Raw genomic sequence first — 27,458 nt, forward strand, 5'->3', positions numbered from 1 at the left:
AGAATGTCAAAGGGTTTTACTGTACTTGTTTTAATTATTTGGAAATTGCTCTTCCTGACTCGAGTGACGGCTGAGAGTCTTACGTGGCAGTTTCTGCTCGATTTCAAAACGTCTTGTCTGTCTGATGAGATGTATGAGTGCCTGCGCTCCCTGTCATTTGTTTATAGCAACGTCAGGGAACTGCTGGTGTGAAAACCCAGTACGGGCTGGAGCGGGACTCAGTTCGTACGCCTGGGGAATGGCGTAGATGGACGTAGCTGTTCCCAGCCGCGGAAACAGAGGACACGGCTGGCCACGGTCCCCCGGCTGCCGGCGGGGCCGGGACCGCGTTAAGACACCTTCGCCTCGCAGCGCAGAGTGCCAGCCCTGGAGGTCGCAGCCCCGCGGGCTCCGCGCACCGGCGGCTCCGCGGGCGGGCCCGGGACACGGCGGGGCCGGACGGGCCGCGCCCCCTCCCGGCCCGCGCCCCGCGGAGCGGAGCGGAGCTGAGCGGAGCTGAGCGGAGCGGCCTCGCGGAGCGAAGGGAGGCGCGGCTGCCGCAGGGCGCCGTGCCATTGGCCGCCGGGCGCACAGCTTTGCATGTCCCCGCCCCCCGGCCTCCCCATTGGCTGCGAGCCGGCGCCGTTTTGCATGGCCCCGCCCCCCGCGCCCGCTGGCCGGCGCTGCGCTGCGGTGCGGTGTCGGGCCGGCGGCGCGGCGCAGTGCAGGAGCCGGGGCCGGGCCGGCAGCGGGGCTTGGCCGGCGGCGGCGGCGGCAGCAGCGGCAGCAGCAGGGCGCACGCAGCACCGCCGCTTCGCTGCCGTCTGGCGGAGCTGGAGCGGGGCGAAGGGAAGCGGCCGGCGGGTCACGCCGCGCCCCCTCGCTGCTCTCTCCCACCGCGTTCCCCTGAGCCGCTCCCCGCCCGGGTCCCGCGGGTGCAGCATGAAGTGCGGCGATGGCCCGGAGAGGTAAGACGGCGGTGAGGACGCTGGAAGACCTGACGCTGGACTCCGGGTATGGTGGTGCGGCGGACTCGGTGCGCTCCTCCAACTTGTCGCTGTGTTGCTCGGATTCGCACCCCGCGTACCCCTATGGAGGAAGCTGCTGGCCGCACATAACTGACTCCATGCACAGTCGGCACAACAGCTTCGACACCGTCAACACCGTCCTAGCGGAAGACTCCGAGGTGCTGGACTGCGCGGGGCAGCAGTGCTCCCGGCTCCTGCCCGACCTTGAGGAGGTCCCCTGGAGCCTGGAGGAGGTGGAGGCACTGCTGCTGCCGTCGCCGCCGCGCCGGGAGCCGCGGGCGCCGGGCGCCGCCAGCCCCGGGAGCCGGGATGCGGCGGCGCGGCTCTCGACGCTGGTGAGCCGGGCGCTGGTGCGCATCGCTCGGGAGGCGCAGCGACTGAGCCTCCGCTTCGCCAAGTGCACCAAGCACGAGGTGCGGAGCGCCATGGAGATCGTCCTGGGCTGGACGCTGGCTGCCCGCTGCACGGCAGCCGCCCTCGGCGCCCTCTCCCTCTACAACATGAGCAGCAGCGGCGGCGACCGCTTCAGTCGCGGCAAGTCGGCGCGGTGCGGACTGGCCTTCTCCGTGGGCAAGTTCTACCGCTGGATGGTGGACAGCCGCGTGGCCCTGCGCATCCACGAGCACGCCGCCATCTACCTCACCGCCGGCACCGAGAGCCTCTTCCGTGACATCCACGCGCGGGTGCTGGCCGGCCCCGCCGCCCCGCTCCCACCGCCCGGCCGCCCCCCGGCCGCCGCCGCAGCCCCGGCCGAGAAGGAGAAGGAGAGCGGCGAGGCGCCCCGCTTCACCCTGGAGGCTCTGGAGCAGACGGTCAACAACGACCCCGAGCTCTGGGGCTTACTGCAACCCTACCAGCACCTCATCTGCGGAAAGAACGCCAGCGGTAAGTGCGGCCGCCGGGCGGGACCGGGCGCCACCGACCACCTGTTGCGCCGGGCGGGTCCCCGTCCGCCCCCCCGGGCGCTGGGTGGGCCGCCGCACCTGCCGCCGGGGCCGGGGGGCCGGGGAGGGAGGAGCGGCGCGACTGCCCCTGCACGGCGGTGCCGGGCCCCGGGAGGGATGCAGGGGAGATGCCGAGCATCCCCCGCGCGGCTCTGCCGGGGCTGCCCGCCCGCCCGCCGCGGCGTGATGGGCGTGAATTGAGGGGCAGCTGGCTGAGAGACAGTGGTTCAGAGCTTCAGTTTTCCACAGGAAATGGCAGAAGCGCAGCTGAGCGCTTGCAGGCGAGATCAAACTTTTGTTACATACGTAGTGGTTTGGCCAGCGATTGCGTGGTTGGCGCTGAAATGCAGTCTTTCTGGACAGATTTCATTCGTGTTGGTGCACGTTTACCCGGAGCTTGACACAAATGCAACACCGTGATGCATCATCTTCCTGGGCATTTTTTCACTTCGTTTTTTAAACGATGAATCTGATATTTTTGTTAAGTTATCCTTCGGTAGAGCGGCATTCCAAAGTTGATGTTCCTTAATTCAGCTCCCTCTGTTTGTCAGGGAAGGGAAAATGGAACGAGACGTGATATGGAGAGGCAGAGTTAAAATAGGGTGGTTTTTTCATACCTTCTCCTAAGCGTGCACAGACACATGCAAACACTTTTATTAAGCTTAAATTTAAAATACCCGACAAGCTGAGATGCAAATATTTGGGGAGGGGGGGTATGGAAGAGGAAGAGAACTGGGAGAACAAGGTTAACTGGAAGCCTAGATCATGTCTCCAGATAAGCCTTGTTAAGTTGTTATAGCCACAGAGGATGCATTACTGCTAATTATCTATTGTCTTAAGGCACCTTCTATCCCATAGGAGACCCAAAGGAGGATGCCAGGTGGGAGCAAAAGGGGCAGATACTGCTCCCTGCTGTAAATAGATGCTGCTTAGTTCTGTTCCTCTGGTGGTTTTACTCCAGCAGCGGATGTCCTCCCCAGAGGCTTCGCTGAGCCACCCCTCAAAATGCATCTGCTCTCGGGGGCTTGTGTTGTAGGACCCTGGTGTGTTATTCCAGTGCTGGTGCAGGCAGGCATGGCTTCCCCTGGAGTGCCACCGTTGTTTTTTTCCTTGAGTCCTGCTACAGTGCCTGTAGGTTTCAGATGCCACTGTGTTGTGTTTCTGACATTGCAGCACTGGCTGTGCAGGCTCCTACTGAGCCTTTCATTTTGTTTTGCGGCTCTCTCTAACTCCCTCTGTATCAGCTCAGTGGATTTAAATGAACTTCATTCTGACCCTCATTTATCTCCCTTCTAGGGACACAAAACAGTTTTAATCTCCATTTTATTGTATGTTTAGCGGTCACAAACCTCCTTGGTAGCTCAGTCCTGAGTTGAGCAAATAGCATTTTTCTAAGATGCTTGAATCAGACCCTAGCAAGTTGTCCATTTTGTTTTGCCTCTCTCTCTATGTCTCCCTGCTTTCTGTGCAAATGTCTATAATGTTGTTTTGCTTTTTAACATCTTATAATGCATAGTTTGGGATCCTGTTAAGTATATTTAGAGTTATAGGTGCAAGCAAGAGCCAGGCCTCCTTACAGTAAAAGCCATTTTTTTACTGCTGTTAATGTTTATTTAGATTAAATTCAAGGGTGTGTTGCCTGCTTTTAAGTACTTTTAAAGGCATCTAAGCTAGGCATTATAAACCATTAAACACATCGGTCTGTTTCTTCACCAGTGAGGTATGTATCTGTTTATATAGACCTCACCATTTCGATGTCTTGAGTGCTCCATGTTTGGTTGCAAATGTTTCCTTCTCAGGCACTCAAAACAGGTGGGTAAATCTGATGTGAGAGATTATTTGACTGGCTTGAAACTGTTAGGGTGGTCTGTGGTTGGAGGCTTGGGCTGCTGGAAGCTGCATCTCTATTTAGTGACCTAACCACAAGCTCATCCTTCCTCTGTCCTCAGTACTTGAAACACCATGATAGCACAACTTAACAGGTAGCAGACTTCTCACATCTCTTCGCACCTCTCCAGAAGATACAGATCTTGTACTCTTGAGGTTCAATAAATTGGGGTGTTATTTCCCAGCTGGGTTGCTTGTGAACACACACTGGAATCGGTGGATTTGGTCCATCAGGTGTGGACAAGAAGAGGTGGTGGAGTCCTTTCTGGATGTACCATGTCCAGTGTGATATGAGTGAAGGTGGGGGATGGAAAGCAGTGCAAAAGCAAACTCTCTAGCAGTACCTTATCTGCAGGCAGGTTTTTGTGGGGGGAGGTGCCTCTCTTAGGGAGGCAAAAGTCAAACCTTTAAACAATTTACAGGCAAAATTCAACACCGTAAAATTCATCCAGACTGTGAAACAGGCAACCTGTGAAGATCATGGGATACAATTATGTGAGGAACATGAGTTTGTGCCTGATGCAGTCCAAGATTGCTCTAACAGAGTTTGTGAACATGAGCATTGGGGAAGATGACCTGAGCATCTGCAAGACACAAAACAGGCTTTCAGGGTTTCTCTGTAAGTTCTGCAGAATGTTTAGTGGTTTCATCTGAGGTTTTTTAGCGTGATGTCATACTCAGTCATCTTGGAAGCTACTGAATAAGATCAGTATTGCAAGATAATCTTCTCCTTCCTATAAATGATGGTCATGTGCCTTCAGACAGAGATGTTTGAGCTGGTTCTTTCTGTGGCCCTTGAGCTTGCTGGGCTTCTTTTGGGTGTGTTTGGTCTGAGCTTGGACAGCTGCCTTGTTGGGAGCCCCACTCTCCAACAGGAGCCTGCTCATTGCTCTTGCAGAGTCGAAAGCCTGTGGATGAAGGTAGTGGCAGTCTTTCCTGTTGCAGGCAGCAGGCCATGAGTTCTTGATAAGCCCCTTGGTAACCTCTTCTGTGGGACAGGGCACTGATGACAAAGGCAAAGCAGGCGATGCCACTGGCAGCGAGCTGCTGGAGGATGGCTGGCATATTGACTGAGCTTATCTTTCTGATTGCTATATCAGAAAGAACAGACCTTAAAAGCACTCTGAGGTAGTAATTTCCACTCCCCCCAGAATTTTAACATAATGGCTGAATGAAAATTAAAAACTTTACGTTTGGGATTTCACTGATGCTTAAATGTTTCAATTACGAGCTCGGTCTGAACAGCACATTGCACGTTTTACATCCTGTAACAGTTGCATGGAGTGTTATTTTCCTTGGAACAGTGGGAGAAAAATACTGCATGCTCAATGAAAGGCAGTATGCTGGCACCTCTGTGGTTTAAGCAGTATTATTTTAGTTTCTTTATTGCTTATAAAACCATTACTTTTAGGAAAAATCTGAGAAGTGATTTGAGATGAATGGGAAGTTTCCCCAGGTCTTGGATCAGTGCAGATCACTGGAGTAAATCCATGTATGTTGTTTTACCAGGGGGCTCGAATGGCAGGTCCAAATAGCTTAAATACTTGGTTTTATGGAGGTCCTCTTTCACTGGGAGGAGAGATGATATTAGACAACACTTGAATTAATGCAGAGTTAAGAAAATTGTTTTTTCCTGTTTCCGTCTTCAGGGGTTTCCATGTCTTTGTGTCAGGACTTGTGGTTGGAGGGACACAGCCGGGGAGCTGGGGGATCACAGGGTGGAGTTTTCTGTGGAGGAGTCAGCATGCACAGCTCTGCCTTGTCTGTTTATATACAGGTTCTAAAAATAGTGATTTGGAACCCAACTACGTCCCTGTGGTTTCTTCCTCCTCTTAATATTATTTAGTGAAGGAAATCAAACTAGTTAGAAACCCGGGCTTAGGTCAGGCTTGGCTGACATGTTTAACCTCAGTTTAACCTCGGCCTCTTCTAATTCAGGAGAACTAGGGGGACTCTAAGCAAATGAGAGTACCAATATACTAGCACATCTTAACCAAATCAATAAATGCTTTTAAATTTCAATACATATGTATACATACATGTGTGCAGAGACCATACCCTTCTTTTACTGGCAGGCATACTGTTACTTGTTATTTCTCTGCTTTTTGCTGTAATTGAACCATTCAGGATGCCATTATGGCCTTAGGGGCAGTGCAAAAATCAATGTAAAACTTATTTCAGCTAAGACGATAGGGGTATATTTGGGCACAAAATGGAATTTTATGCTATTTTCTTGGCCTTATTTTAAACTGTAATTTCAAGGGTATCCTTCCCCCCACCCCCCTGTTACATTTCCATTGTATTTTTGCTTGTTAAAAATAATAGTATAGTTGAAGTTTCTTATAAGTGCTTTATGCTTCGACACATTTGCTATTTTGTTTTTCCCATCTATTCCAGGGCACTTGAGTCCCATGCCAAGAGGTTGACATGGGTGGTGACATGATGTGTATTTTTGCTTGATTCTCTTACCTGACAACCTCCTAAGCAAACTTCTACACTTTCTTTGAACAAGTTGTGAATTTGTCCCCTCTCCATATGGGAGGGAGAAGGGGACGAATTCCCAAAGGGCAGAAGATTTTGCCTGTTTGTGGTTTCTGGCCAGCGATGCTGGTGGGAGCTGGGATGGCAGTGGGGAAGCCGTGCTCCTTCTCTGTAGTGGGGTGGGTTGCTTTGACACGTGGTGCTGGCAGGAGTGGGACAGAAGGATAATCAGCCTGTGTGTGCTTGTCAAAGACCTCTGTTGCCTTCAGAGGACACCTTGAGAAGGGAGCAATTTTGGGAATGGGAAGTGGGGATCCATTGTGAGATTGACTGACTCGCTGGTGAACATTTGTTTCCCCTCTGGATGTTTTGATTCATGTAATTTGTTTCAGTTATGAGTCTAACATTAAGAAAAAAAAAATCCCAGAAATAGTTATACCAGAAGCACCCAGGATAATCATAAAGCTTATGTTTGCCAATATGATTATTCCTTTTGTCATGTTGGAAAGTACCTTAATAGCATTTATAACCTTGGCCACGCTAGGGAGTTTTCATGCTGCATCTACATTACTTAGTTTCTGATGTAAATGAGACTTTGAAATGATGATTGGGTAATGGAATTGTGTATACAAGGAGTATGTTAAGGGAATAACAGCATATTTTTAGCAGTATATTGGGTTCCTGGCTTTTCTGCTGAGTGCTGACAGGCTTCATGTAGTTTTTCAGCCATCCTGTGAGCTGATGACATAAGGTGCAGGTGAGCATGAGGGACAACTTTGTGCCTTTTCCTAATGCTGCTGCAAATGCTTTCTCTTCTGCTGCTCAAAGTTAATAAAAATGAGAAAGACACCACTCTTGGTGTGTTGGTGTTTCTGCAGTGTGTGTCATACCAAGCAGTTGGTTGTCAGTCACAAACGTTCCACATTGTCCAGTGTAAATACCCAATAGTGCAGTGGCTGGGAACATCTGCAGCCTGGGTCCTTTCTCCCCTGTCCTGGTTAGGGGTTGAGTTCTCCTATCTCAGAAGTTAGAAACAAAGCTTTTTGGTCTTCTCCTCACCTTTCCCCTACTACAGGTGTGAAAGAAGAAAGCCCTGCTCAGTGAGATGACACCAGAGGAGGAGAGAGCTGTTTCCTGTAGCACATGGGTGTTAGGAGTTAAGTCCTCTGCCTGGAGAAATTTCCTCTGGCCAATGTGTACTGCAGAAAGAGTGGAGGGGCTTCCTTTCAGGTGGTTTGCTGAAATTAGCAACTTCCATGCAAAATATTTCTGTTGCTGGCCCAGCAAAGGATATACAGGAAAAACAAGGAGAGGATGGATGAGGGAGTTCATCAGCAGGCTGTGTTTTCTGGCCATGAGTGTGATGAGCAGCAGCACTGCCACCATTCATGTCCCTGAGCAGGTTGGCGTACTGTGTACTTGTGAGGGCTGAAGTGGATGCTTGGTGGATGGTGGATCACACCAGTGCCTGTTCACTTGCCCAGGCTCAAGATTCCTGCTGCCTCAGTCTGCCAGGCTGGGCCATCATGTCCAGCTCTGACAGTGGTGCCATCCTGCCAGTCCCTTTGCTCTGTCTGCAAGCTATTTTCTCAGGACGTAGGAGGCTTTTGCAAGGCATAAGAAAGAAGTAAGGACTATTTTCTTTCTTTGCTCTTGTCCTTGTTTGCTTGCTGGCTGAAAGCAACACACTGCACCATCTCTGTATAAATCTATAATTACAGTTGTTACGTACCTGATAAGTATTTTAAAGATTTTAAAAGACATAAAGTGAAAATTACCCCAGAGCTTGCACAGCCAGCTTATTAACCTCTGGCTACTTTGCCAGAAGAGTTCAATTAGACAGCCTGAAAAAAACACAGACGTGATGAAGGACTGTGCCAGTCAAATGGTCACATGTGGTTGGTTCTTGGTCTGCCCTTGCTTTCAGGGGTTTCCTACAATAAAGAGTATCAGTGGCCACATTTGTCTGGCAGCGCATAAGCTTCCTATTTTCCCAGAAGGTAACATAGTTATCCTGCTGTTGAAGTATGTAAGGAGATATAATCTGATGTCTGGTCACTCCTTTTGCTTTCCATAGGGCTGCATTTCTCTCTCTCAAAAACAGAAGAGAGGAGGGCACTGGGCAGGTGAAATGAGTCAGTGAGAAGGCAGCTGTTGACTTGTTTTGACAGCAGGGAATGAGGGGCATGTTCCTGGGAGCAGCTGAAGAAGAAGGAGCCACCGCTGGCATGGATCAGTTCAGCAGCAAGGATGGAGCACAGGCATGCTGACACCTTGCTGAGACTTGTCTCAGTTACTTTAATTAGTTTAACATGATGTGCTGATGCTTTTGAGTCGTCACACTTCCTTACTCTGGCAGTTTGTGGCTAAGGAGAAAGTTCTACAGCATGGCTTATGGGACATGACTATTTTCTTGGGCTCCACTGAAGAGGTGCCTGGCATCTTGAGGTATTTTATCCCCTTCCTTGATTCCTAGGTTGAGTTCATAGTAAGGAGTACCGTTTTTTGGTGTAATTGTTCCTGAAAACAACCCAAGAGGTTTTATAGTATGGTAAGAGGATATCTGGTGGTAAATACGTGGACCAGCTTGGAGGCTGAAAAGGTGGCCAAGAGACTTGAAGTTTCCCACAGGGACTCTCTTGGCTCATCACTGATAAGGAAAAGAAATAGTCTTTCACTTGTTTTAAACAATACTGGATTAGTAATATGGAATAGAAAGAAAATCATATTCCCTGTACCAAGAGACCTCAGGACAGGTGATTGTGTGCCTGATGAATCAAGCTGGCAGAGGTGGATAAGGGAAGAAGGACTTGTTCACCCCAGTTGGTTCCAGGCCATTTAAAAGCGTGGTGTGAATCCCTGTGGGCAGTGGTGTGTGGCTGACTGATGTTGGCGCTTGGTGCAATGTTGATCTCCTTGGTGGGAACTCGGCTGGCGTGACACTTGGGGACTGAGCTCTTCCTGCCACAGTGCTTCAGGTGGTAATGGATGTTGATAAAAAAGCTGCATGGAAGCACAGGAGGCAGATAAAGCTCTTTCTGTGGTGGTTGAAGGCAGCTGAAAGCCAAAGTGCGGGAAGGGATCAGTGCTGCAGGATGTGTGAGAGGGGTTGGGATGCTCGCCAGGAGACAGGAGCACATGGAGGTGTTGCAGCTGAGCTGTGAGGGACTGGTAAGACTTCTGGGTCAGCAAATTCACAGCCTTACGTGGCTTTTCCAGAGCTCTTATGCATAGACCTTGCTCATGTGAGCAGTACATGAACTTCACACAGCCATAAAGGTCTTGGGATGGGCTGGTGAGTGAGCTGGTGAACACGAACCCCTGAAAAGATTAGAGGAGAGGCCTCTTCGAGGACTGGATTTCTGTCCTCAAGTGATGTGGAGTAGCACCTGGACCTGCAAGACTCTGAGGCTTTAAAATTCATAAAATCACCCTGTTTTTAAATTGCGCTGCTATGAAATATTGCTCCCAGGTGGGGGAAGTGAGCAGGGCTGGGGTTGCAGCAGAGGTATGTTGAATGTATTTGCATTTTTGAGGCAGTCAAATAATTGAAGGAAACTGCATCCTGCAGTGTTTTGCAGTTTCTCTGGCCCTGTGCTAGTTTTGGATAAACACTGCTGGGCTGTAGTGCCTTTGCTTATGTGTTGTGTTTGGCTGCGATTGAGTTGCTACAATCAGGGAAGATTGGCTTTTTCTTGCAAAGAGCTAAGCAAGTCTTGCAAGCCTGTCTCTGGGATGTTATCCACCAGGGATTTGGAAAAATAGAGGTTGTGGTGCTGTGGGCCATATGTACTGCCCAGACTGCAGGTCCTTCACCCCAGTTGGAGCATCTTCAGTTCTCTGTCACCTCTAAGCAGTGAATGTGGCCGGCAGCAAGGCAAGCTGCCACTGGGGAGGTGGGCCAGATGCCTGGGGATGCGTGCTGGACTCCCAGACTTTCAGTGGGAAGTGCTGCCAGCAGAAATGAGAGAGATTTCAGAGGTCAGAGTCATTTTGGCTACCCACTGAGATGCTTTTTTTTGTGGAGAAGGCTAAGAAGATTCTTTTCGCCCTGCAATACAGGGGCATTTCTTTGCATGCCAGCATATCACAGAAAGTAGTTTCACTGAATCATTCACTGGAAGTCTGGGTAGGTAGATTATTTTGCTCTGGATTGCCAAATACCAAAGACAACTGCTAGAGGCTAGGTGCAGGTACCTCTGATGCTGTTATTTCCCTAGATGCTTATAAAATAAGGGTCACAGAACACCGTACTTTGGAAAAAGTATCCCTGTGCTACTTGTGTTATTTAACTTCTCTAATGCATGTCTTGTGCAGGGTGCTGTGTGATACAAGCTGTTCCAAAGGTAGTGCTAAATCCAATCCTGTAGTCCTTGTTTGGGCAACATTACCACTTATTTTGGTGGTAAGGACAGCCTGTCAAACACCAAGAAAAGCTCTTACATTTGATAACGAATTAAAGAATTAAAAATTAAAGAAATTTTCAAATGAGTCAAAGCTGTAGGCCCAGATGCAGGTTTGCTTAAGATAAGCTTTTCCAAAACTGAAGATGAGTATCAGTACCTCACTGCAGATACTTGCTCCTAATTTGAAAGGATTTTTTTTCCCCATTGTTTCACTGATTAATGGTGTTCAGCTTAAAGATTGCACAGCACAGCCTGTAAGGCCTTATGCTACCTGGCTCTAGCCTATTTCCACTGGCCCACATAAGAAAAATTCTAAAAATAGTCCAGCAGTGTAGGTTTTCTAAAGTAAATTAGATTTTAAAAATAAGAGGTTCAGTTTAATTATCTGGCATGCTCTCAGTAAGGAGGAGGAGGAAGAGTTTCCAAGTATGCAGTCCTTTAACAGGGAAAAAACCCCAGCTCCAAGCACAGCTGTCCCTCAGCAGTTAGGACCTGCTCTTGCTTTGCTGTTGTGCTTTACCTATTAACTAGTTCTTCATTATACCAGTGTGCTCACAAAAGAATTGCCTTCTGTTTCTGGAGAATGAAGACAGCTTTGCAAGCTGGCTGGGTGCAGGAACAGACACCAGCAATGTGCAGACTTTTTAAATGAAAAATACCTGCCTATGGGAATGCATACGATGCCTTGCTTCCATCTTAGAGAGTGTGTGTGGTAGATGATGGGTAAGACAAGGATTAGTTCGAAATATTTTACAGGTTTGAGTGCAGGAATGACACAAACACCTATGTAACTCAAGGGATGCTGAATTTAGGTATCAATGTTCTTGCAGCAGAGTGCTGGAAGCCAAGATAAGTAAGTTGGTGGTGCTGTCTGTCTGATGCACATCAGCAGTTAGACTGTGGTCGCTGAAGGGTTCTAAGGCAAGATTAAATACAACAGGAGAAAAACACCCTAGCCAAAACTCATTCCTCCTTACTGTACAGATAGTCTAACTGATCTTCAGGAAGGATGTATGGGCTGTCACCTCTGTTCAGCACACAGAAACTGCCTATGCGTGGGATAATTGGCAGGTTTTATAAGGAGACCTGTGATGATGAGAGCCCTCAAACCACCAGAGCAGATGGGGATGCTGATGTCTGCCCACTCTGCCTCCTCTGACCAGGGATGTCATGGGGAGAAAAAGGCACAAGATGGAGCTTGAGTTGTGGAGGGACTCGAGTTACCAGATGGGTGGGAGAACATTGCCTTATCAGAGCTGTTGAGCTTCTAATTACAGGCTGTGTGAAGCAGGAGCTGATGAGTCACAAAGCGTTTTCTAAGGTTTGGGGCTGGATGCTCAGGTGTCAGCCACTATTGCAGGTGACTTCTTTCACTGAGTGAGGACACAAGGCAAGGTTTTCCTTTGGATGGGACCCTGTCCACCCCCTCTGTCAGCCTGAGATTAGATGGCTCTGATTTGCCCAACCTAGAACTACGTTTTGAGACTCCCTGGAAGTTTACCTGGAACCAGGCTGCTGCCTGCTTAATAGGTGCTTGTCATGCAAAAAGTGCAAACACACCCCAACTGCAAAATTGGCTGCAAAGCTGGCTGCTGAGCAGATTTGAACCTGTACCATTGTCTGCTTGTGCAATCCATGTTGCATACTTCTGAAGGTGCTGGTAAGACATTCCTGTCTGGAGTGAGAGGGTGGAGTGCAGACACTAGTGTCTTTAGGGTTGGGATTTACACATTTTCTGGTCTGGTAGGGTCTGAGTTGGGTGAGTCCCTGGGAAACATCCTTTTTTGGGGACAAAGACAGCACTTAGAAGGAAGAGGTGTTAAGAAAATGAGGACTTCTAAGTTTAATTTTCCCCTTGACTGTGACTTGAGAAGCATCATCGGGTGAGTTCTGATCTTTCTTCCTTTAGAGGTTTGCAGTGTTGTTGGTATTGCACTGATACACAGAAAAAGCTGTTGATATTTAAACACAAATGTTGACCATGGCGTAAGGAAAAACTAAAACAATTCAGCACCCACGTAAAACATTCTCACAGCCTGGATTAATTAGTTCAGTTTCGTAGCCTGATTTTCAGAAAGAACAGAACAGCAGAAAAGATAATGAAATTTGGGGGTTGGGAATTGTTTCTCTGCAGTGATAGTCAATCACAGTGGTGGCATTTGGTCCAGAAAGAAGGCACCTGGGGATTCTGTGATTGCACCATGCAAGGGACTGAGTGGTAAAGTAGGAACTTGAGCAACTTCTGAATTTTTTGCAGAGAGCCAAGATGCAACACTGAAAGAGTAAATTTAAAGTTACTCTAAGGAGCCCTCTCCTTTTCCCAGCTTGGTGAGGGTTTGTGGAACTGCATAATTGCAAAGGAGTGGCTGGGAAACAACATGCTGGGGTTATGCACATGGAGACTGGTTCTAAAGATTATATTAATCCTGTATTAATAATTGCAGAGGAACTACTGGTTTGTGTTTTAGCCAAAGCTTTGCTTGGCCAGGCTTTGCAGGCATTGCACAAGATGTGGTGGGTGTTACTGTCGTTTGTGCAGCAGAGCCACTGGGTGCTGATGGGCACTGCAAACTGACACGAATAAACCTTTATTGCTTTCAGGACTCCTGTGAATGAGTAAGAGCCTCAGGACCGAATGTTCTGGTGTTCTGAGCTCCTTTCATGATCACTTCTCTAGGTTTTCTTTTGCCATTTTGACATGGGCAACTCTTCCTTCCCAGAGTTTCGTATGTGCTCTCCTCGTTAGGAGTGGTGACCTTCTGGATACTGCTCCTTTTCTTTCCCCCTAAGTTTAGAGAAGTTCTGTATTTACATAAGCAGCTTGCTTGCTATTTTACTGCTTTCTGGCATAATCTCTCTCAAATGCCTTTCTGAAAATAGTCTGTCCAAGTAAAAATATGAGGTAAAAATACTCACTGTTGAAGCAGAGTATTTAGAAATAGCTGTAATTTTGAGTTGTATCAAGTAGAAACCCAAGCCTTTGCAGTTGATTAGGCACAGGTGTTTTAACTTCTTGTGCAGCTGTTTTTAGGTTGTTAACTGGAATTTTTGACCTACTGGAAAAAAACAAAACAACCCTCACTAAATTTGGTATCAGGGCTATAGTACTGTGAACTTGGTGTAAAGCAGAAAGAAGGATGCAAAGCACTTCATTACACTGGATTGCTGCATCAATAATGTAATAATGTAATTTCTTGGAGGGAAGAATAATGGGCTCTAATGATGTGACCAGTGTGTTTACTGATACTGTAGCACAATTAATTGTGGCTTTCTTGCAATTAAGTGCTGCAAACAATTTCTATTAGAAGTGGATGCAGGGCATTTGAGCTCAACTTCCTCCATCCAAGGAGTTTGTCCCCGCTCTTTTTGGGTTTTCTGCAGGAAAATAATAAAAATGTGTCTCATGATGGGAGTGGGTATCCCTGTTCAACATGTAGTAGTGTGCCAGAGGCTGCTGCTCTGCTCTCTTACACCCAAGTTTTGTGACAACCGTGGGAGTTGACCTGGGGGAAAAGTGCTGTGAAGGGGCTGTGGGCTTCAAGGCTTTGCCTGGATGTGTTTCCCCATGGGATTGTGGATAGCAGGTCTGAGGTCTGGGTGGAGGTAACATCACTGGATTTGTCTGAGATGTGGTGCTTGACTGAGTGCTGTACCCTCAGGGAAAGGTTTGATCTCACTGAGAAAAGGAGCTGGTGGCCCCTTTGGTGATATCCAGGTATGGTGTGGGGAGGAGACCCTGGGGAAAGACAGAGTAAGCCATGAGGCAGGGTGGGCTGCTCAGACAGTGAGTAGTCTCTGTCTTTTATTCAATTGTGACCAAAACCCGGGGGTGGAGAGTGGCTATGTGTTTGGGTTGGGTTGATGAATTCTGTTTCTGTCTTTTTGTCATTCAGCACCCTCCTGCGTTGCTTCTCCAGTGCTTGACAGAAGCTCAGCTTGCTGCCAGCCTTCCTGTCCATGGGGGAAAATGATGTAGTCTCTCCTAAATCTCTGGTTTCCATAGCACTTGGAGTTTTCCCAGGGTCCATAACTGTGGCTATCCCTTGTGCTGTTGTTGTCCAGAGGGCGTGGAAATCTGCCCCTGAGCTGGAAGGCTGCTGAAATATGGTGGAGGAACCGGCAGGCGTGTGCCACCATGTAAAACTCATTTTCTTAAAAACAAAGTGATAAACGCAGCTTCCCATTCTGCTAGGATTTTGATAAATGCGTCCCCACGTGCTCATTCATGTTTCATGTGAAGTCCCTGAACAGTCACACTTGCATCAAGTAGAGAAGGCAGAGGCTTACAGGAACTGCAGCTCTGGCTCCTGACAGGGTGGGTTATAGGCACTGCCAAGGATCCTGGTGTCTTTGGCAGGCAGAGCTCTGGCTGGTTTTGTTCTGGTGGATTCCAAGGTGTTTTCCTGCTTTCTTTGCTATGTACTGTGGGTGGGAGGGGGGATAGAGAATAGAGGCAATAAAATTCTCTTAAGGACTTTATAATGCACTTTTGTCCCCCACTTTGAAACTGAAAAGGATGCTTATGAAGAGATTTTAAGTGACAATTTTCTGTTGGGAGATCTATTTAGTGATATGAAATGAAAGAATTCTTCGGTCTCATCTTTTAATTTGTTATAAAAGAGCTAAAATGATACATTTAATCATTCTCTAACCACACACTTTCAAAACTGTGTTTATCTGATCTTTTTACCACAAAGGATAATTGGCTTATACAAAAGTAAGTATTTTTTTCTGGTAGTGGGTTACTTGCTTTTAAATATGTATGTAGCAGCTTTTCTTTAAAAAAAAAAAAACTGCCAGGGAGAGGTCATACATCAGTTCATACAACTGGCAGCAAGTGTTTAAAAGATGGGATACTGCAAGTATCTGAGAGAAATAGTTGTAGGTATCCATGTGATGTGATCTTGGGACTTAACTGGGAAGATTTCTCATTTATCTACCTGAAAAGAAGAGCTCAGCCTTTCATGGGGATTTGCAGGATTTTTGCTGGTAGCACTTTCTGGTAATAAATACTTGGCTCTACCTGGAGGTGCTATGTACAGACAGACCTTTAGTGTACTGTACACTACCTGTAGATATAAGTCCTCAGGGGAATGGCAAACTAATGGTGGTGGTGAAGCTTCCTCCCTGGGAACAAGGGGGAGCTTCTTACGTGCTTGGGCCATGGGCCAGGCTTATTTTTTTCTTGGATTTGCTACATGAATTTGGTGTCAGCTTTCTTCCAAAGAGCACAAAATTGTAATTTATTTTATTTATAGAGCTGTGTGATTTATACCCTGAGATATGTCTCAGTGGTTTCAAATTACAGAGAAGGATGGAAATACTGGCTGATTTTTCCCTTACCCTGTCTGTAGACTTTGAGCAGCAGGTCCAAGCCCAAAACTCCACAGCTGGTAATGAAAGCACAATTTAGTTTCATGACCTCGAGTATTACTGTAAACCTTCCTGACATTTCTGCCTCTAAGATCTGGTGGTGTGCTACAATGATCTTTCTTAGTCTTATCATTAGTGTGAGGGAAAGTGTCTTCAGTTTCATGTAGGTAAATATATCACCAGGCAGATCTAGTGGTTGAAGAGTGGGAAAGATCCACTGAAGTCAATATAACTGTGTTAAAAAAAAAAAAGATAAGAGAAAGAACTCATCCACCAAATGAGTCTGTGACCTGGTCTCTGCTCGAGTTATTGAGAACTGACCTAGATGTACGTACTTGTGTTAATCACTGTGTTTTACTGCAGTTTCTGCTCCTGAAGTGTGCTTGTTGGAGAAAAACATTTTATATTTGAACTTTTGTACAGTACTTCCCTCCTTAGACAATTGTCAGTGATACCAGGCTTTGTTTCTGAAGCACTGCTGTTGGTAGAAGCTGTTGATGGAAGCTGTCTATAATACACACACTTGAAATGAGTGACTGGTGGGGACATTAGCACATAGTATGTCACTGCTTTGGTGTGCCACTCATTTTTGAGGGCAGCTTAAGGATGGTCTCCACATACAGCAAATGCTCTCAGTCTGTTGCCATCAGGTTACCAAATGCCTTCTCCCAGTGAATGCAAGCAATTTTCTGACAGGGAGTCATTTGAGGCAGTCCTGCTGCCTCAGGGTGCTGGATAAGCTGTCAGCTAGTGCCAATTTGCCTCTGTTTTACATGTGTAAATGTAGTGTTGGGAAACACCACCTCCCTCGAGCATGTAGGAACCAACCTTGTACTTGTGCAGCGATTTCAGTCTGGGGATGTTGAGGCTTGCTGTCACCTCACTGCTCTCACGAAGGAGAGCACCAGTGGCAAGTGCAGCTGTATCTATCTAAGGGAGGGAGTTTGATGCCTCTCATTTTGGTGCAGCAAGAGCTGCCTAACTGTGGGAGCTTGTTCCCTGACTCTTGGGAAGCTGGAAGGGATGTAAAATAAGGGTAGGTACTGCCTTTGCATATGGAAATGGTACATCTCCTGACATGCCCAACCTGGCTCAGTGCCCTGCACCAACGCTGGGCTCTGCCAGGTGGAAACCATGTAGGGTTTCTGGGGAGATGGGGTCTCTCTGTCTCTGTGAGCAGGATGCCTGGCTTTGGTCTTTTCAAAGATGGTATCATGGAAGCCTAGTCAAAACCAAAAGCTTAAGTGCTTTGACTTCTTGATCTCCATTGCAGAGCCAGACCACTCCTTTCAGCCCTGTGCACTGTGTGGACAGTCGCCTCTGAAGCCTAGCTGCTTCCAAAGACCTGGGGCCAAGAGGAGGGTCTTTGGAAGCCTCTCTGCTCAGAGGTGACCTTTGCTGCCAGCACCATGTCCCCCATCCCAGCAGTCCGTGAGGCTGGCACCGTCCCGGGGGAGGTTTTCGGGAGGTCCGTGAACTCTGGATGTTTTCCAAGACTGTAGCAGGGCCTCTGTGCAGCAGCTGGTCACATTCGGAAACTCTGCATCTTTTTATGGCAGCAGAGGGAACTAGAAGGCTTAACAAGTCCTGTTGGCTCCTCCAGAGAAGGAAGGAGGGATTTATGGTCTTTAAATAAAGGTAATAAAAGGCCAAATATGTTTTCTGACTTGTGTGAAGTGAATGACTAAACTTGGAGGAAACTGAGGGGAGATTTATGCATGGTGTGTTGTCCTCCAGGCATGTGAGTGATTCCTTGAGAGAAGGTAAGAGTTAAGGGAAGTGGCAAAGAAGGGTGGATCCCTGCAGGAATTGCAATTACCATACTGTGGTAACAAGGGACACTGCCCCTTCTGTTCTTGCACACGTGCACTGAACCTCGAAAGACGCCTGGAATCGGAACAACATTTCAGGCCAAGACATCTATCCAGAAAAAAAAATACCTGGAGAAGGGGAATAACCTTGCTTTCCTGAGACGATGCTATTTGGGAGTCAGGATCAATACCTGAAGCAACACAGACAGGCAGACTCCTCCCTTGCAATGTATCATTATTCCTCTGGAAAATGCATGTGCCTGGATGAAGGGTGCATATGTCTGCATTGCAAGGATCAAATTTGACTGAAATTTAAATGTCCGCATTTTTATTTGGTTGCTTGCTGTCTGCTAGCCAGCAGCACTGTGGAAATTAAGAGATCTGTTTGACCAACTAAATGAAATTTCAGTTTTGGTTGCTCAGGAACACTGGTGTGAGTGGCTTTCATATTGACTCAGCGCCGCCCCCCCCCCCCCCCCAAAATGTGGGTAGCAGATGTCTTAGATCACTTCTTCTGTGGGGCCAGCTGTTGATGTGCCTCAAAGGAAAATACGCAGTTGTTCATTGCATGGGTTTGGCAAATGATATTGTGCTGCCCGCATTTGAAAACCTGGCTCAGCATCCGCCTCCATGGTTTGTTTGCAAGGTGTTGATGGTACCTGAGCCAATGCTGCTCCACCCCCTTGCAGGGTGTGAGCTGGTACAGAGTCAGGCCTGCAGCAAGTACAATTGTCAGCAAGCAGTGAGGGTGCACTGTGAATTTGGAGTAGTTCTGTCCTTGCAGTATTTCAGTGACGTGCCCATAATTGCTTCTTTAGTTGTTGTAGATGTTGGGTTTGTGATCTGTAACAAAAGACAAGGGAAGCAGGAAGGAATGAGTAATGTTCCTGTGACAAAAACAGTGGCTGAATTTCTGTGTGTGGAGTGAGTTCTGGAGGCTCCTTCCAGTCCTTCCCTTCTGTCACCCTGCACCAGCTGAACTCCATGGGAATGATTTCCCCCCTCTGTCTTGTTCTTCCTCAAGTAGGGGCTGCATCTTGAGTCAGATTATCCCATGTTTCTTGATAGGATGGTGCTGGACTGGTCTCTGCAGTTGCAGTTAGAGCAGGTATTATGACATTAGGTGCTGCCCTCTGCCACCTTCACTCCTCCCTTTCCTCATCTGTAAGTCAGGGCCAGGATGAATTTGAGATTGAAACACAGAACAGGGGGATAAAACCCTTCCACCCATATGTAATGTAATGTATCTGGGGAGCAGTGTAGTCAAACCCCACAGTTTATCTGCTGCATGTCTCTCCTCCCACTCCTTTAAGGCCACCTGGAGGGAAGGACCAGCTTTGTGTGGTGCCCAGGAACGTTGCAGCAGATCCATTCAGTGTTTGAGAGTTTCTGCGGTTTTCGAGGCCAACTGCTTATTTTACCCATGTATTTACTGCAGGACAGCAAAAAGGTTGGCTTCTGAAAGGCAGGCATTTCTACAGGCGAATTGCCTTCCCAGCGCCTCTCTCTTGCTTCCAAGTGCACACAGTGGAGGCAAGAGCAGTGTCAAAAAAGCTGTGAGTGGGTGCAGAAAACATGTCGGGGTGCTTCCCGCTGTACTTGGCGGGAACGGGAGCTGCCGTGCTTTTGGCTGGAAGCGGTAGCGGCAGCTGTCTCTCCCGGTGCTCCCGTGGCCATGTCCCTTCTGCAGTCGTGTTCCTCCAAGGCACTCTGTGACACGGCCTTGTGCCTGCAGCACATCTTCCTAGTGAAGTCCAAGGCAGCACTCCCAAGCTGTCCCAGGGAGCAGTCTCTTCACAAGGTTTCTGCTTCACTTCTGATTTTTGATTGTGTGGTTTCATTTAAAATCTACAGGCCATGGAAAGTAGTGGGGCTGATTTGGGATTTTTGCCTGAGGCACAACATCCAGCCTGGATGTTCTTTGACTTTCACTGTGATGTATCCTTCAAATAAATTTCTTAAAGTGAAATTTTGTGTTGTGTTGGGAAGTCCGACTTTGTGCCTGTTTCCCCAAACAGGAGGTTGCCCTAGTGACAGTGTCATGTAGGGTGTGTGGTGCAGTGTGTTACTAATTATTGTACATTGTACATTCCGTATATTCTGACTTGCATTTGTTACTAATTAGGAATTACTGTACTGCTGATGGTCTCTGGTGTTCCCTGTGTGTTGTCCATAGGGTAAACATCTGCCAGAAGGTGATGTTTTTCCCAAAGAAGATCTAAACAGCCATCTCCCCCCACCCTCCCTGCAATTTCCCCAAAGTTTCAGACTTCCCTGGCTTCAGTGTGAAATGCCTACAGGCATAGCCATGAAGAGTTACAGGCAGCCAGTATTGCTGTGGATCATGACTTACTGCAAAGCTGGGAATGCCAGGCAGTGCAGTACAATCTTATGAAGAATTAAAAGAGGTTTTGAAAAATGGAAGCAAGTGTGGGTTTAAATGGTGAGTTCTTCAGTGTGACCCATCAAGTGCTGTAAAAATGGAGTTCTCCCATTAACAATGTGCAAACAGCAACAGGAAAGGGAGAACTTAGCCATGTACTTAATTTATTTCTTTAAACCTCTGAAGCTGTCGGAAGCAGCAGCAGTGGGCTGTCCCCACTGTGCTGCAGTGTCCTGGGATGCCCTGATGTCCCTGGTACCCTGCTGGGTGATTGATCTACCCCAGACAGGTCCTGTGTAGTGGTGATAGTGTATTATGAGGTGGCACAGCTTAGCGTGGGCTATGATAATGATATTTCATAGCCTTTGGAGATAATATTTGTAGAAGTGGTTTTAGAAATTGGGGAAAAGTGTTGCTCTTTCTGAGCGGTATTTTCCCATCCTTTCCAAATCCATCCTTTATCCAGTGTGTGGAGAGGTGAGCTGAGTGGAGATAATTGCTGTAGCCATGTGGGCCTGCAAACCAAGTGGATGCACTCCATAGTCTGGTTTTCCAGAATTCATATCAGTGCTGCTGAAAATAGCTTTTTCTTTAGATGCTCTTGCTTCTGCTGCTTTGGGATGACACAAAATGTGTCCATGGCATTTAGTAATTTTTAACTTTTGCAGTTTGGCTTCTGATGGTTGAGTTGCCTTAATTTTCTCTTGATATCCTTTCTATCTCATCCTTCAAATAGGATGGAACTTGAAGTCTGCAGGGACAGGGGGGAGCCACAAAAGTTCATTCCTAACTGTGGCCACAAAACTTCTGGTTAGTTGCTTCTGCTGATCTTATGGGTTAGACATAAACTTTTAACATGTCTAACATCTAACTAGGCTTGGGATGGGAAAGGAAGAAGTAGATCACCCCTGTAGCACCAGTGGAGGGGGTGAAAATAGGGTAAGTGGGTTTTGGCTCCACTTTTACTTACTTATGTGCTTCAAAAATGGTTGCTGAATATGTGTTGTGATGGAGTTACCTCCAGAACCTCCTAATAACATGCAGCTGGTTAAAAGAGCACACTGACCATCTTGAAAGTCCGTGTACTGTCACTGGAAGATACATGCTGATACAGGCTTTGTGTATTTCCCAAACATTTTCCCTTCCTCTTAGTGCTCTGATTTCCCAGCCCTGTGACCTGCAAGAGCCCCTGGTGTTAACCAGAGCCATGGAAATTTGCAATGATGTAGGATGTCAAGATTGATGGGCTGGGGTACCCTCCTCCTGCAGCTCCTTCGGCAGTGTGACTGGTAGGACAGTTGGTGCTGAGGCTCCCTGCCACCAAAGGACCTGGATTTTGGCATCATGGTGCAGGGATTTCTTACCAGCATGTGACCATGTCTCCCAGCTCATAACCTGGAATTGTTTCTAGGCCTGCATTGTCCAGCATCCTGGGAAGGACCCTTGGTAGTTGCTCTTGGGGAAGCAGGATTTCCAGGGACTTCACTGAGAGTGGAGAAAGGCAGCTAAGAAGAGACGTGGGGAACAACCCAGCTTTTGATAATCCCTGATAAGCCACTTGGCACCAGGCTGATCCCCTGAGCTGCTGATACAACAGTTGGGAATAGCCTCTCAGGAAGGCCGGGGACTTCCCAAGAAGTCACATTATAGGGTAGATGTGCTGCAGATACCCTCCACCCCAGCTGTCACTGTGGGGATGCCTGTCACCTCCAAACACTGGGATGAAGGATGGAGGTATTTTCATGAGGGCCATGAACTCTGTAAAGAACGGGTGAGCCTGAATAAACTTGTTTTCCTGATCCTGCCTAGACAAGGTAACAGCTACCTTTTAAAAACACAAAGTACACGACAGGCACTTGCAGTTACTTCTCTGAGAAACAGAAATGACCGTGTTGTGGGTCTTTGATCAGCAGCTGCTGTGGCAGCCCTGGCCTGGCTTTGTAATGCCCTGGAACTTGCCAGAGCTATTGAGCGGGTCATGCATTAGCTCTGGGAAATGCCGGGCGTTGGTCTTGCTGTCCGTGTGTCCCTTCAAAGCCAAGGGCAGGGTGCTGTGGAGGACCAGTCCCCTCCTGGGTGTGTTAAGTCCCACTTGTGAGGCACAGGGATGTGCTGGGCACGATGGGGCGTTCTCTGAAGTGAACAGTTCTTAATTACAGAATTATAGGATGGTATGGGTTAGAAAGGTCCTTAAAGAACGTCTATTTTGACTGCCCTGCCATGGGCAGGAATAATAATAATGATGTTGCAGGGAGCTCTTGCTTTCTGGTGTGTTATTAGGGATGGTTTATTTACAAAGTACCTCTGCAGGCAGTGCAGATGATGTCAAATAAAAAGCAATTTTGAGGTAGGGTGCCAACAGAGGAGCTGTTTGGTTAAGTACCAGGAAGTTTGCACCCTGGCAGCGTGGTCTGATATAATTTTGCCATAACCTTCGAAATCTTTATTTCTGGTTAGGATTTTTCATTTATTGTGTTTTATCTCCCCCTCCCCGCCTTGTTGCTAAATACTGCTCTTTTTCAATTATGCATGAATTGTCTTCACTTCCTCTTCTCTCCCTGTACTATAAACAGATTTCCCTGAAGTCCCTGTGCTTCCTGAACTTGCTGATCCTCTTGGTGACATCTCCCCAGTTGTGCCTGTCTTCCTACTCTCATCCCCCCAGTCCCCTTAAGCCTGCAGCCTTTGACACAAAATTTTGCTTTTGGGAGGTGTACGTGTCAGCCTTGGCTTTCAGCTCCACTGAGCTAAATCCATGGCAGCAGGGGAATGTTTTCCAGGTTTATACTAGCATAGTTGAGCAGAGACTTCCCCATTCCCTCTGTTCTTGTGGGGTTATTGTTGAAATCTATCTATTCTTCCATGTATGTTTCCAATCCCATAAGAATAGTAGTAAAGATTGCTTAATTAATCTAGGATTCTTTTCCTCCAAGACATATTCATATTTGGAAGACATTCGGGTTTTTCTGGGCAGAATCTTTCTTTATTGAACTTTTCTTTTAGTCATTGTGCTGGTTTATGTTGTGAATTTTATTTCTCTTAATATAGCAGTTGATTGGAATCTCCTAACTCATTGTCTTAGCCCATCCCTATGTCATATACCTCTTTTCTACAAACTGTCTCCAGACTGCTTGTATCTTGCTGGTTCCATATGAGCTCCAAGACTGCTCAACAGCAGTTTTATAGTCTTGGTGTATATTTGGTTTATTTAGATCCCTTCTGTGCATGTTGTTTGGTCTTACTGAGTTGTAAAGTGGTAGGCTAAATTTATCCCTGAAGTCCATTGACTGCAGTAGATGTTTGCTATAGAAGTAATTTGGCACATTGATTAAATGGATATGCTTCCAAATTTCTTCTTATTTTTATTTTTTTTCCAGGCTTCTCTAAATCATAAGTTTTATCTCTTGTTAAATACATTTGTGTCCTTCATACAGAACACATAGGGAAATAACTATTGAGTGCTTCATCCATCTGGATTCTTGCTATGTGATCCCCCTGCCTTGTTGAACAATAGACCCATTCTCTCGCCTATATTTTCTTTGGTTATATTTATGAAAACATATACCTGTTTCCCATTACTCTTTCAAGCTAAAAGCAAAACAAAACCCCTACTGTTTGTTCCCTTAACATTATACCTTATAATGTTTTACCTCCAGCATACATTCAGACTTTTAACTTCTTTCCTTTCCTCTCTCATTTATTTTCTCATTTGAGAAATGAGCTTGCTTCATGCCAAGAGCCAGGGAAGCCATTTTTTTTGACCTACTTGTTTCTCTCTAGCAATGGAATTGCCTTCACATGTATTTCTTCAGGTTAGCATTCAGGCTATCCCATCCTCTCTGTTTTGAAATGCAGGTCACTGCTTTCTCAGTTTTTTTTAGTTGAAGATAAATCTGTTTTCCTGAAGAGGGATTGCAAGTCCTTTCCTTAGTACTTGGTTCACGCAGAAGGGTCACCAAAATTTTTCTTCTAGATTTTTGGTAAACACTTTCCTTCTAGAAACAAATTTAGCATTACCTCATGTCTCATTGCATTTCCCATTGAAATGTGTTATCGTTGCTTCACAGTTCACAAAGTTCTCTGACCTATATATTACAGAATGGCAGGTCTTTCCCAAGAGCTAGCTCAGCAATTAAAATTTCCCACTGGCACAGATGGTTATGATAATAGGACATATATTTATATATAGACAAAGTGAGAGAGGAGAGAGAGAGTACTCCTGCATTTTTCAAAGCAGTGTACAGACATTAGCTAATTAACCCTAATAACTGCTCTGCAAGGAAATTAAAAGTAATTATTCCCACTTTATAGATGGATAAACTCAAGAAAGTAAACTAAGTGACACACCAGAGGCCAGCACAAAATGTTGTTAGTGGTGGGTGGGATGAGATTTGAGGACCAAGAACTGTCCTGGGAAGGCCAGTGTTCAGTACAGCAGGCTGCTGAATGCCAGGTGAGATGTTTCCTGAGATCCAGCTGCTTGATACCTTTTGTATGGTTTCAAATAGTCTCTGGTGTGCTGATTTATTTACGAGTTAAAATTATTATTTTCAAAGCTTGCCCTTTGCATGGCTTGCATTTGTCATCACCCTGAAGCCAGAAGAAGTGCTTGGCGCTAGAAGTTTATTTTCTATCCACATTTTTTGGTGTTGAAAACAAGCACATTTGTGTTGTGGCTGCACTGAGGATGTCCGTCTGGTTTCAGTGCAGGGAGCTCCAGCACCATTTTCTATAAGTGGCCACTCTTGGACTTGAAATGCAATCACTTAGGTTGTTGTTGGAGGCTTCACCCTCCTGGGAAAAAAAAAATAGTTGAGTACTGACTTTCTTTTGTCATCTTGTCCACTTCACCCATATGGAGGGGTGCATGTCCCAGTCTCATGGATTTGGTCTGTATAATGAAATAAAACGTGTTGTCCAGTATCACTTTTAAAATATTTTCTTAACTTGCCTGTGAGTTTTGCTTTGTGAGAACTGGACAGGAGTGTTACATTGTGTTGTCAGCTGCTCTTTTTAACCTCTGCAAGCAGACCTGTAGGTAACCTGTACACTTGCAACCATTTCTGGAATGTCTGTCTTTCAAACGACCTTCATCTCAAGAAGCATATGTAGAATCAGATGCAGAGGTCAAAAGCACTTTGGAAAAAGATGGTGGAGTTTTGAATGTTGGTTGCTTTTCAATTTCAGGTAAGCATCTGGCTGAGCACCTAAAAGCGGGATAATACAGTGTTTACCCTCTTGTTATCAATCTCCAGCAACAGTGATAGTGAAACTTCTCCTTGGGGAGTCATCCTGGTGAGGGTATAGCAGGATCATTTGAATTGGAAATGGTCGTGCTAGCTGAATTTTTCTGTGCCTAATGGAAACTACAGCAGGAAGCTGGAGGAATAAAAAACAACCCACCTTTCTTGCTCTGCAATGCTACTGTCATAACTTATAATGTCATGCAACCCAGTTTATCCCTTGTTGGCCTTCCACCCAGAAAACAGGGAAGTAGTGCAAAGCTGTGCTGGGTGATGAAGGGCTTTTACTCACTGTCCCACCCTCTGCACAATAGAAATGCATTCTCAGCAGGCATCTGCAAGACCCCAAATCCCTCCCAAAATGAGCATTGCTCCCGTGCCTGGGAGCTAGACCTATGTGTATGCCTGAGACATGTCCAAAGGCTTCCCCGTGGTCCCTGCTGCTGGGGGAAACCTGTCTTGCCTTCTTGCCATCTGCAAGAGGGTGAAGCTTTGTTGTTCCTGTGCTTTAGAACAAGGGCAATGTTCCTGGGAATCTGGGGGAGTAGAACATTGGCAGATGCCCTGGGAGACTGTGCTCACTGTGAGCTTGGGAGAGGGGCTGAAACTGCTGTGCTGCCTGGGAGAACTGCCTGGAGCCCTGCCCAGGCTCTGGGTGGCTGCAGCCAGCAAGGGAGGAAGCAGAAGGCAGGGAGCTGGTGAACTTCAAGATTTTGTGCCACAGACCCAAGCAAGGAGAGGTGAGGATGCACTGCTGTCTCCCCTGAGCAGCCATAGTCTCATCACCCCTGGGTGCTGGCAGGGAGGAGGACCTTGCTGGGAGTGCTGCCATCCTATAGCAGTGGTTCCTGCCTCCATCCTGCCTGGGCTTACTGCATTCAAGAGGAAACTTCATGTTGTATTAATTATCCTTGGTTTGTGCTCAGCTCTATTGTTTGAATGGGGTATTTGGCATAGGTGTAGAATTGGGCTTGATAAGGCTGAGTGTGGATTTGGTTCATGAAGGAGCATAAATCCAACAGTGCTGCTTTTGGAGGAGCCTCTTTTTGGAAAGAGAATTCATTACATCAGACTGGTTTAGTTTGTTTGGTTTTTTATTTCCCAAAACTCAGCATCTGTGAAGTTTCTTGCATGCACTGGGGACTATACTATGTGTCTGCTGGTTGGTGGCAAGGTCCTAGTGTGGTGTTACCCCTCTAGGTAAGCAGGACCTGTGAGATGGCTGCATCACCTAAGCCAGGGTTTCCTGTTGTTTTCTAAGAGCAGTGTCATGTGCTGCTTCCCCAAATCCCTGCTTTACCCCTGATTTTGGTATGTGCCCTACAGCTTCCTATGTGCCTGACTCTTGGGGAGCTGAACATCTGGCTGGGATTGTTTCAGCATGCTGCAGCAAATGGATGAGCAAAGTCTGTGAAAAAGCAACATGCTATGAAGCAGCATCACAAGAATATGTGGGATTTGAAATGGCCTCTGGAGTTGCTTCTTATATGCAGAGTTAAATTAAGGTTTCTGAAATTTGGAGTCAGGCGGGAAAAGGGTTTACTGGAAGGTGTAGCTCACAAGAGCTCATTACAGAAACCTGGGTAAAAAAAGGCTCTTAGGAATCTGGTGGACTGGTTATATGAAATACTGAGGAAAACCAGACTCTGTTCCAGATTTTGCCCTTCAATATGCTTCTGTCTTCATTGAAGCCAGCAAACAACATTGCATATACATCTGAGGTCAGGGTTTTGCATATTAAAAGAAGCAGGCTTAGGGTGTTTATTGTTGGTGTGCAGAATTAACTCTGCAGGGGATAAGTGCAGTTTACTTTCCTCTGGTCTAACATAAGAATGCTTCAAGTAAGTGCATGTACTAGCAGGGACTTAAAGCAAAATCTGAAAAAATGCATGCTTAAAAAAATAAAGTACAAATTATAACTTT

The 27,458-nt window shown here is 46.8% G+C and overlaps 1 protein-coding gene across 1 annotated transcript in view; it reads left to right on the forward strand.

The window, feature by feature from the left end:
- The first annotated feature begins 934 nt into the window (after positions 1-934).
- ABTB3 (ankyrin repeat and BTB domain containing 3) overlaps positions 935-27,458 on the forward strand; it is a 163,017-nt gene continuing 136,493 nt past the window's right edge. Inside the window, exon 1 of the mRNA XM_062491280.1 lies at positions 935-1,892. Within this exon, the coding sequence (XP_062347264.1) occupies positions 935-1,892 (958 nt within the window). The remainder of the gene's footprint in view (positions 1,893-27,458) is intronic.

Source organism: Cinclus cinclus, chromosome 4 (assembly GCF_963662255.1).
Source record: "Cinclus cinclus chromosome 4, bCinCin1.1, whole genome shotgun sequence".
NCBI classification, from domain to species: Eukaryota; Metazoa; Chordata; class Aves; order Passeriformes; family Cinclidae; genus Cinclus; species Cinclus cinclus.